At 46.7% G+C, this 14,893-nt stretch overlaps 2 protein-coding genes across 3 annotated transcripts in view; both read right to left on the bottom strand.

Moving 5' to 3' along the window:
* VPS8 (VPS8 subunit of CORVET complex) overlaps positions 1–4,960 on the bottom strand; it is an 83,515-nt gene extending 78,555 nt beyond the window's left edge. For both annotated transcript variants that reach the window (XM_042794100.1, XM_032992497.2), the window contains exons 1-4: positions 4,739–4,960; positions 3,727–3,795; positions 2,130–2,260; positions 345–438 (exon numbers count right to left, since the gene is read on the bottom strand). In XM_042794100.1, the coding sequence (XP_042650034.1) occupies positions 345–438; positions 2,130–2,260; positions 3,727–3,795; positions 4,739–4,843 (399 nt within the window). In that variant the 5' untranslated portion in view covers positions 4,844–4,960. The remainder of the gene's footprint in view (positions 1–344; positions 439–2,129; positions 2,261–3,726; positions 3,796–4,738) is intronic.
* A 903-nt stretch (positions 4,961–5,863) lies between these two features.
* Positions 5,864–13,897, bottom strand: NME9 (NME/NM23 family member 9). The gene is made up of 6 exons (XM_042797429.1): positions 13,754–13,897; positions 10,502–10,559; positions 9,570–9,673; positions 8,368–8,439; positions 7,395–7,511; positions 5,864–5,962 (listed from the first exon to the last, which is right to left on the bottom strand). The coding sequence occupies exons 1-6, from the start codon at positions 13,784–13,786 to the stop codon at positions 5,864–5,866; spliced, it is 483 nt and encodes a 160-aa protein (XP_042653363.1). The 5' UTR covers positions 13,787–13,897.
* Positions 13,898–14,893: the final 996 nt, after the last annotated feature.

Below are 14,893 nucleotides of genomic sequence, written 5' to 3'. Positions count from 1 at the left end.
TGCTGCAGGCATTCAACAAACCTGTTTCCAGTATCTTCAAGCAAGCAGAACAATAACACTGCTGTCGTTTTATATTAACGCTTCCCACCAGGTTTAATGACATCGAGCAACACAGAGCAGTGTTAAGGAGGACCTACCATATTGCTGCTGCAGTAAGTCAACTAACACCCGATCCACTGTTGGCTAGGGATTACTAGTTAGTATTTATGTACCAAATATGTTAGTACTATCCAGAATTAATAGTGTGGGGAGGAAAGAGATCACACATATACCCCTCCACACCAGAAGAGGTTCAAATTTTTCTTAATAGATGCAACCAGGAGAAAAAGGAAAAAGACACTTACTGCTGCAGATACTATTTGGGCAGAAATTCCTTTCAGAAGCGAGAGCCGTATAACTGATCCATGGAGTGAGAGGGAATCGGGGAGCTTTTTCTTTCTAAGGAAATAAGAAATAAACCAAATGCATTAGAGCAGAATAAAAGTTTGGAACTTTGCCTAAGCCACAGCTAAAGCAGCAGGTAAGTTCTACATGCACTTGTAACTTATGCCATTTCCATTCATACTCTTGGGGCCTACACACACAGACTGAAATGGACACAAAATTATTAGCAAAGCCTGCTATGCACCACTGTGCCTGCATAGAATATGTTTTAAACTCACCTCACAGGGGAAAAAAAAAAAAAAAAAGAAAAAGTTCTTCAAACAAATTGTCAGTTTCAAGCACATATCTGCAAAACTTAGAATTTATCAATAAAGCCTGAAAGCAACACTTTTGCTCTTCAATTACTCTACCATTGAGTTTCAGCTTTTAAAGGTGAATATCTTAAGGAAAATACACAATTGGAAAAGACTCATTAGCAGAATACAGACACCTAAGAAAGCCGGATATATGCTTGAAGAATAACAATCAATTAAAACACAGCTGATGTGATATGAAAGGTAAAGTGTTTCTGTTCATGGAGAAAATGTCTTTAGAAAGTAACTACTGTACAGGGGACAGTTATTTCTAAAGAGCATTGGTATACTGTAGCACACAGAGTAAAAATCCCCAGGGAAGTTGCAATTTTGTTGCCAAGAATACACCACCAGAAAGCCCAACTCCCCAAACTAACTGGAAACATTTGGTTTTTATCTCTCCAGAGGTGCACAAGTAAGGAGCCCGCATAAAAGCTGAAGAAACTGGTGTTAATAGCTTATATTATGGGTAAGGACCACAAACACGGCAACTGGCTTTACCTAAAGATGACAATAACACTTCCAGGCTTTTCCGCCCACTCTGTACTGGAAAACGTTTAAGCCACTCCAGGTAACATTTGCCCTCAATACAAACCATCTTATTTGGAAAAAGGAGAGACAGTGAGTCACCATAAACCATCACACTTAAGACTGTTTATATCCTATGCAACTGCTCATGTAACACTCACAACTTCTTATGGCACTTAAGGTGGCCACGGGAGTGGCTCAGGATGTAGGATCAGGCCATCATTTGAGTAATTAATGAGACAAATCAGGAGTATTATAGCTAATTATCACATTCCAATCTGCTTTTATATGTCAAGATTGGCGTTCCGTTTACAGGAATGACAGCAGTTCACTTGTCTTTTAAAAATAACAACCAGCTGCTTGCAGACTCTGGATGTCATCAGACATACCTCTGAAAGACTGTCATCATGGCTTGGCGTTTTACAGATTCTATTAAAATTCAGAGAAATTGTAAATACTCCATCTCCTATAAAATGCATTTATTGCTCAAATAGGCTAGCCCTCAGTGCAAAAAAAATTCCTATGTTTGCCTACTTTATCTTGCAGGAATAACACTGTTCTGTCAAAAGCAGCTTCACCAGTCCCTGCAGCATCCCCCTGGGAGGTTCAGCACTAGAATATAACATCAGGAGACAAAATCTACCCATACAATTAAAGGGTTCCTACCCAAGTAACAGACAAATTGCACACTGACAGCAAAGCTTGGGGAAGAGGCAGCAGGAAGTTGCCTTCGAAAGTTTCAACTGTTCTTAGCTTTGTCTTGTCCTTCTACCCACTCAAAAAAGGAGAGTTTGTTTTTAATGAACATAAGCAGTGCTCCTTAAAAAAATCAATTAGCTTCCCAGAGTTTGAGTCCTGCAGTACCTTTTCAGGTGTGTCCGGTCCCCACTGTCAGAGCTCGCTACAGAAGATGTGTCATAGGAATGTGTATCTGTGTTATCAATGTTCAAGAGAAAGGGATCCTCCAAAATGAAAGACTCTTCCTCATCATCAGTCTGAAGGAAGAGAATCACCACAACTTACTAAACATTCAAAATGCACTACACCTTAACCAAAACATTAGCAAAACAGCATCAGTTATTCAGAAAAATCAAGGAGGAGAGGACAAGACAGTCTCATATGTGAAGAACAGAACTATGTATTATTGTACTAGACTGATTTTGTGTAAGAACCAGTTTCCAGAATTCACAATAATCACAAAAGTGGGCTGGAGAGAAAGTTATTCAGCTGAGCTTTGTTCCACAGATTATTATCTACTCCATCAAATCTTTAACAGACATTTAACTAAGCTGTTCTCAAAAGTCTCCAACTGCCGAGAAGGCCTAGAATTATTATCTACTCCAGCACTTCACCAAGTGGTGGCTAGGAGTCTAGCAGTCCCTGACTTAGCTCTTCTCTGTGCTCTTCTGCTGGCAATCTCTCGCTCTCCGTCCTCTCTCAGGTTTAGCCTTATAGCTGGCAGTCCTGTGCCCATGAAGTGTCTCTTTTTCCAACGCAGCTGCACACCTTTTTGGCTCAGTCAGGTTGTTTTCCACTAAAATCCTTTTCAGAAGATCCTTTACCAGTCATTCCCATCCCATATGTACTGAGATAAATAGCACTGGAGAAAGACTCTGTATTTGTCCACACTGAACTACACTTTCTTCATAATTACCTCTTCAGACTTGGGTTCTACACCTCTGACATGGATGTGACTGCATCTCCTTACAGTTTGGTATCACCTGAATTCAATAAGTTGCCTCTGCCTTCATCACCCAAGGCATCAGCAGAAACAGGGCATACCTCTGTACACTATACCTTCCACTATTCCTCTCGTTCTTAGGCTGTGTGTGTTTGGGACGTCTTATACCTGTATCTTTAATACAGCTTTCTAAAAGAACTGTCACCTCTCCCAGGGTCCTTTCATACTGGCTCGCTAGGAAGTCCAGTCACCAATTCCCTCAGTTTGTTAAGAAGCTTGTTTTCTTAGAGGTTATCGTTATTTTCATGCCCTTCTTTTCATTTCTAAGAATCGTGCACTCATGTGGCTATTGTAAAACATGCACCGAATTGGATATAAGCAAGACAAAATCAGTTCTCCCCTGCAAGGTACTATGGGCAACATCAGATGATGAGACATTTCATTACTACTGCCAGAGAGCTAAATACATGAAAAATACAATATAAATGGAGCTGTGAAAAATCTAGTTTTCATCTCATCTCACAGCTTAAAAACTACCCAGAATTTTCCACATTTATTTTTAGTTAATAAAAAAAAACAAAACAAAACAAAACAAAATTTGGCTGATGACCCTGATTTTCAACTGAGCATGTGCTTCGTCAGCTATCAGTATCAGGAACTTATGAAGACATACAATTTCATTTCCCAAGAAAAACACAGTATGAGAAGAGCCATATGCTGCTGCTTGATATTAGTTCCTCCCCATATTGGAGCTGGTTTCACGTTTGATGGACCACTCACCTCATTTAAGATGCTCTCCAGTGTTGGAGGGGTATCAACTTGAGGAATGTCAAATTCTTTGTCATCAATCTGTACATCAGAAACCATACACTGAGTTTAGGTTGCCTACTCTACCTTCCAAACTTTTTTCTAACTAAAGGAAAAAAAAAAAAATCAGCTATGCATACCCTCCTTCCAACATACCTTTGCCCAGAAAGGCACTGTATATACTACAATTTCTCATATTAAAAACGCATTCTCTGAAGTTTGGCATTGCAAGACAAAACAATAAGTACTTACTATCAAAAATATGAAATAAGTTATCTGATCTGTGCTCACGTCTGAGATTTCAAATACTTTTTTTTTTTATTATTTGTAAAGATCACTACCGATGTTACCCTGACTTTCTAATACAGATAGACATCAATACACGAGTTTGTTTTTTTTTTTTCCCCCGACTACTTTATAACGGGGAAAACACTGTTTTCCTAAGAATTAGGATACTTTTATCCTAGACTTGCACGACGGAAGATCAAGCTTTGCTACAGCAGGAGGGCTGACCCCACCCCGGCACTGCTGTCCTGCTCGCCCAGTGCCGGCCCCACGCACGCCTCCTCGCCGCCCCTTCCCGCGGGGAAAGCTGAGAACACGGCCGAGGTCTGACACCGCGGCTCCCAGGCCGCAGGGTTATTTTAAACGCCTGATTATCTGCTGCCCTGGCAGCTGGGCGGCACAGGCGTGCCTGTTGCCCGCATTTTGCCCCCGAGCCCGAACCGCCTGCGTGCGAGGAGTTCTGAGGGGAGAATTGAAGTCGGAGCAAGTTTCCCCCCTCGGAGCAGCTCTCAGCGTAAGGCAGCGCACCGGCGGGACAACCGCCGCCGGCCGGGCTCCGTCCCGCTGTCCCCCCGTCCCTCCCGGCTGCCTGAGGGGGCTCGCGCCGCCCGCCAACGGCGCTGAGGGGAGCGGAGCGGCGCGGCCCGGCCCGCCCGGGGCCTCTTCCCCCTGAGGGAGGGGGCCGCGCCCCGGGACGCACCAGCTCGCTGCGAGAGTCCAGCTCACGGTCGAGCTCCGCCGCGCTCAGCCGGTGCGCGGGCGGCTCCGGGCACGGCTCGGCTTCTTGCTCCAGCACCGCCTCCATGGCCGGGACTGCGGGGCGCCGCGGCGGGCACCGCACCAGGCCGGCACCGCCGGGACTCGAACCCTTGGCCGGAGACGCCCCGTTCCCCGCGCAGGCGCAGCCCTGCACCGCCGGGACTCGAACCCTCGGCTGGCACCTCCCCTCCGCTGCGCGCAGGCGCAACCCGCCCCGCCCCGGTACCGGCCTTAAAGGGGCCGCGGCACCCCGCGCCGCCGGCAGGGACAGAGGGACAGAGGCAGCACGAAATCCTTTTATTTATTGGGAAATCCCGCCTCTGATCCGCGACGACGGCTAGGAAACCGGGCCCAGGCCCGACGGGTGCGTTAGTCTCCGAGGGAAGGAAAATAAAAAAAATCATTAAGAGGAAAAGAAATGAGACTTCCAGACCCATGGTGCCTCAGCTAAAGCCAAGTATGTTTTGTTACAATTCCCAGCATTTTAGGGCCCAGGATTTGATGTGCACGACACGAGGCTGCAGCTGCATCTCAGCACTGCCAAAAAAAAAGTGTTTAACTGTAGAAGGTTAGAAATTGGGTGAGAGACAAAAGCCTTTGAGAATACATGGCTAAATTTAGACAAGGCAAGAGCTGGTATGGCAAGATTAGGTGGGCCATGCATTTGTGTTTTATTTTAAAAGCCATCTGGAAAAGTTAAGCAGCAGCTGCAGTGAGTTCATTACTTCAGTTTTTTAAGATAGAAGCAAGCCCTGTGGGATGTCCAAGAGCCCTCACCAAACAAGGAGAGGGGTCAGCACTGACAAATGTAAAATAAAACATCCATTGGAAGGATAAATTTTTAACAGTTGAGTGATGTCAGACACCTAAGCTGCACTGGTCTCTTACTTGTGTCTACATACACTGTTTTGGGGTGACACTATCCTGGGTACTGACCTGTCAGAGGATGAGGGAAGAGCCCACCTGGTGCCCATTCAGAGGAATGGCCCCTCTGGCATCAGAGTAGCAGCTGAATTGTTGTTTAGGGTCCCAGCTTTAGCAAAAGCACATTCTAAGGGCACAAAGATCATGCTTCAGCCATGCCTGCATTACCTATTGGGCCTTCCTGTTCTTCCCGAAGAGCAGCCGTGTCTCCCTCCTCTTTGGAGAAGGCTCTGTCTTGTACCTAGCAACAAAAGCACGTGGATGAGCAAGGAACACCCTGAGTGTCCTCTTCCCCTCCCGATGAGCATCGGCCAGGCAGGTCCCTACTTTCTACCTCCACCTGAGCAGGAACCAGTGCCCCTGCTGTCCTCGGGGCCAGTCTCAGCTCAGCAGTGAGAGCAGGATCTACCTGTCCAGGGTCACCTTCTGAGCTCTGAGTCAGTTGACTAGCAAAAACTGAGGAAGAATAATTCATAGAAACAGGCCAGCCAGTGGCTGCGAGCTTACAGTTACCAACACACCATCATCTGTGCTTTGAAGATGCCTTAAGACTAGCAGGATACAGACTGGAAAGTCATTGTTCTTCCTCCGAAAGTTCAGAAGTCGGCCCCCATGACTGGCACAGCAGATGAGCTGGGCTGGGGAGGGGTAGGCCTGGGGCTGTCCCTGGTTTCAGCTCCAAGGACTGCCCAGCTGCTCTAAGGAGACACCCGCTACTGGCAGCACCCAGGCTCAGAATATGGAACAAAAACAGGGTCATGACACCTAAGATGACTAAGGTCTCCAGGCTGACAGAAGATTTAATAGCATTCTAAAGAAGTCATCAGTGACATGAAGAAGGTGACTAGGGAATAAGAGTCACTTTGGTATATGAGAACTGGGGAGGAATTAGTTGATACTATCGCATAGTAAGTCCAGAACAAAGGGCAGCACTTTTTGGGTGATGCCGTCGCCAGCAGCAGGATGCTGGTGCTGGCTCTAGGCTCTGACACCAGAGCTCACTGCTGGAAGGAGGAGAACATTTGTGGTGCAACAGCCCAGGGATTTACAGCAGGCACTACAGGTTGCACAACTACTGTACTATAGGGCTGCTGAAAGGAAGGTGATTGATCACACAAGTGATATCCAGAGTACAGGCAGCAGGTCCCTGGAGCTGTAGAGGTTGAGCAGAGCTCTGGAAGAGGCTCCAGGTAGAAATCCACAGAACCAGTCACACTGACAAACAAAAACTACGAAGATTGCAACGAACCATCTTCCACCACAGCCTGAAAAATGCCATCACAGAGACCTGCTAGAGCTCTCGGAATTAGAAGCTGATTAGGGCGGCAGCTTTAAGGAATAAAATACATACTTAGTGTAGGTGAACAGCTCAAGAGATGTCACAGAGTTTCATCTGGCAGAGATGGATAATATGTACTACTTTTCCACTCATCAAGAGGACAGAGGTTTTGAAAAACACAACCACCCTTCCCAGCCTCCTCCATCTAGGTAGGCTCCCCAGGCTTGTGGACAGTCAAGCAGCATGCTAACCAGATTTCAGAGTCAGTCCCGACAAAAGAACAGGATTTTGGTGAGGAAGTAACTCTGCTTTGGAGCTATGCTGGCACTGGGGAGCTGCACCTTTCCTCTGGCACGAACATCTACAGGTATTTAAAGATTCAGTGACTGATTACCATCACACGCTGTCCTCCATGTTCTAAAACCTTCCTTTCCACTGCCAGCTGTTCCAGGATGGTCTTCTGCAGCAATGGTGCATTCGCTCCCCTTACAACAGCTACTAATTCTCCTCTCTGAAAAGTGTGAAAAGCAAAAGCAGTCAGTAAGTGTTCAAGAGGTACCCTCTGGCCTCTAGAAATCACCACAGCAGCACATGACATATGATATTATATACCAGGCCCCCCTCCCTGACAGAGCTGCTCTGCTCCAGAACAAGAGAGAAACTTTGGAACAAACTTCTCATTCCTGATCAGTTTTAGGATGAACCAAAGCAGCTTGTGGAGAGGAGTGAGGTCCTGCAGTAGCAGGAGGCTGCCTTAAGACCCCTCAGGGCAACACACATCCCCATGCTAACGTGGCATGAACGCTGCTCACGTGGACTCAGCCAGCCACAAGACTCTGCAGACAAATACATTTTTCAATAAGTCACAGGGATTCCTGATGTCAATAATAGGGATTTTCATGACTAAGATATTCGCACATGGAAGGGGAGAGGGCCACAAAATACAGCCATCCATCAAAGGCTACAGGGGCCTTCCCCCAGGTAAAAAAAAAATAAAATAATCTTGACAGTCTCTAGCTAGAGGAGTTCCTGTAACTTTATGCAATGTCTGCCTTTCACTCACCTGGACAATTTTTACTGTGAATATTTTACTTCATTCACACCTTAAACTTTCCTTTTTTTAATTAATAAATCAAAATTACATTGTTCTGTTTCTTAGTGGCAAAACAGAAGATATTTAAATTTAAACTTTGGCTGTATATTCTTATCCATGCAGCACTTGATCACCACTAGATACAGGCAGATAGAGAGTAAATAAAATTGTGCTGTCACACATGAAAGAAAAATAGCTCTCAAAAAGGACAGCTGTTCCCACTGGCAAGTGATGTTTATTGCTATTCAGCTATTGTAACAATATTTTCACTCACTGCATAAAACAGAAAGACAGGCTTGCATTTTCCTCTGTATTTTTCCAGAGCATCAATGGAATCAACTTCAGCCTAAAAGGAATGTAGAACAAAAACAGGTGGTTCTAGAACACCAATTCTGCTTCAGAGGAATACACATGAAACTGCTGGATCACAGACATCCTCAGCTGGCTGGTGCTCATCCCCCACCTCCGGGTCCCAGTGGCACAGGCTGAAATGGCACTGGGCAGAGCTGGGGCCACACCTGACTCCCAGCTCAGCACTGGGACCTGAGCAGCGGGCAGATGTTTGGCAGATCGCACCCGCAAGGGCTGGAACTGCCAGCTCCTGTGGGGCACGGACCTCTACTTCACAGCAGCCTGCCTGAGTGAAGCCCAGATTAAAAAAAAAAAAAAAAAAAAAAAAAAGAACAAAATTACATCAGGGTCTCTTGTCTATGAGGAGCTGTGTCAGCAGCAGCAGCAGCAGGCGGCTGTAAGGAGTGCTGAGCAGGGGCCCCCACGAGAAACCCCACTGCCCACAGCTCTGCCGGCAATCGAGAGCCGGCCTTCCGCCAGGAACGGCATTTCAGTGCAGAATCGCAGCAAGACTGAGGTAGGGAAGGACTTCTGTAGGGCTCTAGTCTAGTCCCAGTGTTACAGGAGGTTGCTCAAAGCTGCGTTAGCTTTTAGTGTCTCCAAGAATTGGTGCTCCACAGCCCCTCTGGAAATTTGTCCCATTGTCTGACCACTCCTACACCAAATACCTTTTCCTTCTATCTACTTGGATTTTTCCCCGATGCAACTTGATCCTGTTGTCGGTCGTTCTTTTGCTGTGTACCACTGAAAAAAGCCTGTCTCTGCCTTCTCTATTAATCCCCCACTAGACAGCTGTCTCTTAGCCTTCTCCAGGGTGAACAAACACAGCTCCTTCAGACTCTCCCTGTACATCAGAGGGACACATGTTAATTATTCTGTCTAGTGTTACTTGCTTAAGTAGAAATCTGAAAAGTACAGAATAGTTGAAGCCTGATATTTCCAAATTATGTGAGTTCTTATTGATATAACCAAGTGGCTGTATTTGGCAGGCTCACTCACACAAGCTGGAACCCCTGGACTGTTACCATCGTGCCTGAATATTGGAAAGATAAATGACTTCTGCATTTAGCTACATGCTAGTTTCAGGGGACTGGATACTTTAAGCAGTGTCAAATTAGCTCTTACCACAGCAAAATGCAGGAGATGACTGCCAACTTCATTCCTTATTTTTCGGAAAAGATTTACTACTGTTTTGCATGGACCACACCAGGTTTGAAACACATCAACAACTGCAAGCAGGAAAATTAGTAAGAATGAGGTCAAAATGAGTCAGAGTATACCAGTTGGTTTGTGCACTTCTCCACTTTGCAGCATAATCATTTCGAAGGGAACTGCAAAAGGGTATTAGCACAATAAGAAGAATCTTGAAAACCTCTGAGGATTGATATCTCCTCTGGTGACCTCTGCAGCACCACCCTGGGGAAGGAGACTTGCCTCATGCCCAACAAGAACTGTTCAAGCTGCAGCCTGGGGCTGTTGCTTCCACAGCTCTCTCTGGCGTGTGGCAGGACTCCTGTTGAGCACTAGAAGGGCAATGGATTATTCAGTTCTGAAGTAGAAACTGTTATACATTTTCAAGGTTTCAAATACTAGATCAGAGGATGAAATCACATTATAAAATAACAAGCTCATGACAAAGATATGGAGGAGTCTTTAGAAGAAAGATTAACATGGCTGTGACCTTGGAGGTACCACATTTTCTAGGGGAAACTGCTGCACAGAGGTCGAGCACCCCACAGCCCTCTAGCCTCCACCCTTGGGAAGCAGGGCTGTTCCTTGCACTGGGGACAGTCCTGCTCCAAGTGGGTGGCTGGACTGGAGCCTTCAGAAGCTCCTGCACCAGCACTGCTTTGATCGCATGACAGCTGTCCCACATAAGTGAAGACAACTACATCCTCCAGCTAGTCTCACCTCTGCTAGCGCATTTCTTCCTTTCAGGACAAGAAGAACAGAGAGACTGACTGAACATCCGTATCAGTAGTAAACTGATTCCTAACAGTACTAGTGTCCTTTTAACACAGAACAAAAGCAATCCAGTACGTTGACAAAACCCTTACCAATGAGTCCTTTCAGACACAGCATTTCTTCCCAGAGCTCCTGGCTATTGATGTTAATCTGTGTGAAAATTTAAAAATACAATAAAAGCAACAGTAAATCATCAGGTACTACCTGGTTACTGCAAACACACTGACAAATCACTTCATTCTTGTGCTCAAGATGGACACATCTACCTAAAGAGGCATTACCTCAGCACTCAGGAAACTCTTTTGACTGTGATCCTCTCACCTCTGACCAGCTGGGCAGGGCCAAGCTGTGCTAGAACACAGGTGGAAGAACTCTGAGAAAAACCAGCTGAAGTCAGATGTCCTCACTCCCAAACTGATCCCTTTCCCCCTTCACATGTGCTCTTTCTGCTACATGACCCCAGCTCTGAGAGACCCATCGGCAAGCCAGATAATTCTGTAGAAAAGCATAATGGATTAGAGGCTCACATTGTCTCACAAGGGCCGAGGAAAGGCAGATGCAACGGGTAGGTGTCCAGCCAAGAGCAAGCCCTCCCCTGTTTAGGGGCAGCAACTACTTGAACAGTCTGGCTGCTTGGGGACCCCCGGCTCAGTTCACAGAAAGAATAAGAGTTGTTCTGGGGGGTGACTGGGGACACAGCCCCCTGCACCTTATCAGGGCTGGCTGAACCTGCCAGGCTGTGGTGCGTGGTGCAAGAGGGAAGGTCTGTGAAATACCTGCACAACCTCAGGTTCTTCCTGGCGCTCTCCTGCTTTTATGGCAGCACAACCCCTCGTGGGGCCACGCAGCAGGATCAGAGAGCAGGGAAGGGCTCCAGATGTTCCTCCTGTGTCTTGGCTTACCATACAGCCCTGCAGATGTGCGGGTACCAGGAAGAGTAGCAGGCAGTGGGGATGAGGGACCCTGAGCTATAGAAGAAACATGAAGAGCTATTTTGCTTTCACTTAAATGGAAAGCCAATCTGTAATGATGTTTTAACACAGGCTAGCAGCTAAACCAGTTAAGAGCCAGGGGCAGTTAACTGCCTGGACTGGTCCTCTGCAGGCTGCCTGGATCACAGCACAAGCAGCACAGACTTGGAGGAAAGCCTCACAGACACACACCCTCTAGGTCCGCGAGCAGCCAGGACCTCCCGTCAGGGCCAGCACGGTGCTCAAAGGCGGCACTGAGCTGAGGTCTGGGCTGACCTGCAGCATTCAGAGACCTGCTTCAACATGCTCGTCTCCAGCACATCCCCCTTTCCTCTCACCTATTTGAGAGCCAGTCCTCATTGCATTTTATAAGCCAGATGATTCTCCACCAGCAGTTTTTCACCTTGCCTGCACACATGCTGTATTACTTGAAGATGTTTCAGTCTTGATAAAATAAATGATTAAATACACAACTTTCATGATGTCTGGGCACTAGAGGGTGGGGTCTGAACCCAGCACGTCCTTACCTGAACTACTGGCTGCTATCTAAAGACTTCCAAAACACAGTGAACAACAGAGAGCATAGAAAGATCTTAGTTGGAAGGGATCTGTGGAGTTCTTAGTCTAAGCCCCTGCTCAAAGCTCAGCGTTAGATCAGGTTGCTCAGGAACTTACAGTCAAGCATGCTCTATACAGTTCCATTCATTGTACCATGTACTGTATTATCCCACACTTCCAATATCATTATTAGAAAGGAAAACATCTTTAGCACCTTCCCCATCTTACAGGACTTGCCCCCCAGAGTGTACTTAGAAAAACACAGTAAGTTAAAAAAAAAAACAACTCTTTAGAAAGACAAGAGCTGCTTTTGTTCGTCCTGAATAATGAAGACTCCCAATAACTTTATCAGTTGGTATCATTAATCCTAATTACATTTAGTCTACACTGGAAGACAGTAAGTTACAATAAGGCCAGGTATTTTACAATAATTAACACCAACATGCATTAAAGGACTGCTAAAATTGCAAAGTCAAGAATTCTAAGAGTGAAAACTCCAGTACAGATTAAATGGCCTCTTGCAGATTTTCAGAGATGTCACTGGAGGTGCCACAGTAGTTTCTCCAGGACGCTGCCTCAGAGAATGGGGAGCTGTTCAAACACCTCTGTTGGTTCTGTTTAGCACATGACCCCAAGCCTAATTTTTTCAGAGAACACCTGCAGAATTAAGCAATTTAATTAGTCCAGTTATCACTAGCGCTAGGACCACCCTCAAGTGTTTCACAGAATGTTAATAAGTTCAAATGATTTACCACAGTAATTTGAAATAATGAGTTCTGCCATGAGTTCAACTGGTGAAGTCAGAAAGTAACACCTGCAACCCTCCAAGTGCTTTGCTAATTTGGATGCTCTGAGGCTGCAAGGATTTGGTGTTTCTCTAATATAACCAGAACTTTTCTAGGACATCACATCATGTCCTACATGAGATTCAGCTTTCATCTGCAGATGTAAACAATCACATTTTTGCAAATCTAGACCCAGTTTTCCCTTAGTTAGCAAAGGTGCAAAGTTTGGTTGATGTAATCTTCCCCATTGCACAGGAACACAGTTGGACAAGCAGCAGCAGAAACCATTTTTACCTTAATAAAGTGATCCTCTTCCTCTTATACAAATGTTCACATTTTCACTCCATGCTTTCTAATTTTAACAGTGAGTAAACAAGGTTATAGAGCCCACAATCTCCCTGGTATCTCTCTCTGGTAAAGACTGAACTTGTTTAAAAATTTGGAGACCTTCGTAACTTAGTGTTTTTCAATATTTTTGCATACTAAACCACTCACTGAAACCCTCTCTCCCCTATGCAAGTAGTTATAAAACATCATTAGGTCACTCGTGCAATGCAGGCAGGGAAAAATTCCTCTACACATTGTGAAATAGGTTTTTCCACATTTGAATTTTTTTTGTACCTCTTCACTTTTCCACCTTTACAACGATCTTTCTAAATAAATGAGCTGGTCAGAAATGTTCAGCAACACTGCCATTCAGGAGAAACATCACCCACCCCCTCTCTTCTAACTGTCCTCTGAAAAACTGTCTCATGAAACATAGATGCATTCTGATCGAGGAAAGCAGGCAAACCTGTGTCAGTTTGTAACAGCTCTGAAATGCAACCTGCAGCCCCATAGCACTGACTTTAGGGGACAGGATTGACTTGCCATGTTTTCCCATGCTTCCTACCTGCCTTCAGGAACACTTTTTCACCCCAAGAACCTCACAGTAGAGCTTTGCCAGCAGAATCTGAAATACTCCAAGACTGAACTTCATCCTTTGCACTGTAAGTTTAAGAGATATTGTTAAAGCCTGGCTCCTACTGACCTGCAGTACTACCTCCTTTTTCTTTGCAGCCATCCTTCTGCAGGAACAAGGGTCCTTTGAGCAGCAGTCCCAAGCGCAAAGCACCGCAGATGTCCTCTTAATTCTGTGAATCCAACTGCTGGCCAACCTGTCCCTCCTCCTCCACCTGGGACGCTGCCTACAGCAGCACCCCTGCCCTGTTGCAAGGAGCGGGATCAGCTCAGCAATGCCCAGAGCCCGGACACAGCTCTGCTTTGCACCTTTTGCATAGAAGCAAGGTCCGCTGCAGGGCCCAAATTGCTGCTCGCTTTTGGAGGCCTGTCCCCCCTTGCCCTGTGAGGGTAGCAGAAGTGGCCCCAGCCAGGCCCTGGCAGTACCTGCGTGGTGGCTGGCAGCATCCCAATGCTGCTGTGGCAGCCCTGGCAACGCTGGGGCGGAGCGGCAGCCCAGCCCGCCCTGCTCCCTTCTCAGTGTCGCTGCAGCCAGGAAGTTCAGTTCAATCTCCTGTAATTCCCCTTCAAGCAGCAGCAGCTTCAGTTGGAGCCCCTCTGCCTCCTCTTCGCCTGTCAAACCTGCCCCACGCTCCCCACCACTCCACTTTCCCCCCCTCCCTCCCAAGCTACAGGCCCAAAACAAGGCACATGGTCCAGACATGACCTCCCCACCACGGTGCAGAGGGGATAAAGCTGCTGGCCCCAATCCAAAATGCGGCCCAATTTTTGAAGGTTGGCTGAGGCTTTTTTCTTACTTGCAGTGAGCACACGGCGCCTGGGCCCTGCACACCCCCGGGGCGATGCCCATTCCCACGCCCGGGCTCACCGGGCTCCAGGTGCAGACCTTGGAGGTGCTGCCTTTCACACAGCACATGGTGGCTAGTGGCCAGGTCCTCCAGCTGGCCAAGGTCCCTCCCGGTTGAGGATTTGACTTTTGGCACATCAACACCCCTAGTGCCCTTGGCAACCCGAGGGGACACTGTCCAGTGTCTCCAGGGGAGATGGCAGGGCTGAGCCTTGGAAGGGTCTCCCCTGCCTCCGGCATCAGCTCAGCTGAGCAAACTGCACCCCTGGATGCCCCCAGCAACTGTCTCTTTTCAAAGAAATAAGCCTCCAGTAAAGTCCTGATGATTTTAACCACCACTGAAATTTTGCAGGTTTGCACCTA

Source organism: Tyto alba, unplaced genomic scaffold, assembly GCF_018691265.1.
Source record: "Tyto alba isolate M040663 unplaced genomic scaffold, T.alba_DEE_v4.0 Super-Scaffold_10, whole genome shotgun sequence".
Classification (NCBI taxonomy): Eukaryota; Metazoa; Chordata; class Aves; order Strigiformes; family Tytonidae; genus Tyto; species Tyto alba.
The sequence above is the reverse complement of the archived record's forward strand: the minus strand, read 5'-3'. Positions and strand labels throughout refer to the sequence as shown.

Excerpts from the sequence above, each read along its gene's own strand:
- NME9 (XM_042797429.1), bottom strand. The coding sequence starts at position 13,786 with ATGGCTGCAAAGAAAAAGGAGGTAGTACTGCAG. Across the intron at positions 8,440-9,569 it reads ATCTCCTGCATTTTGCTGTG|GCTGAAGTTGATTCCATTGA; the intron begins GTAAGAGCTAAT and ends CATTCCTTTTAG. Across the intron at positions 7,512-8,367 it reads CTGTCTTTCTGTTTTATGCA|AGAGGAGAATTAGTAGCTGT; the intron begins GTGAGTGAAAAT and ends CACACTTTTCAG.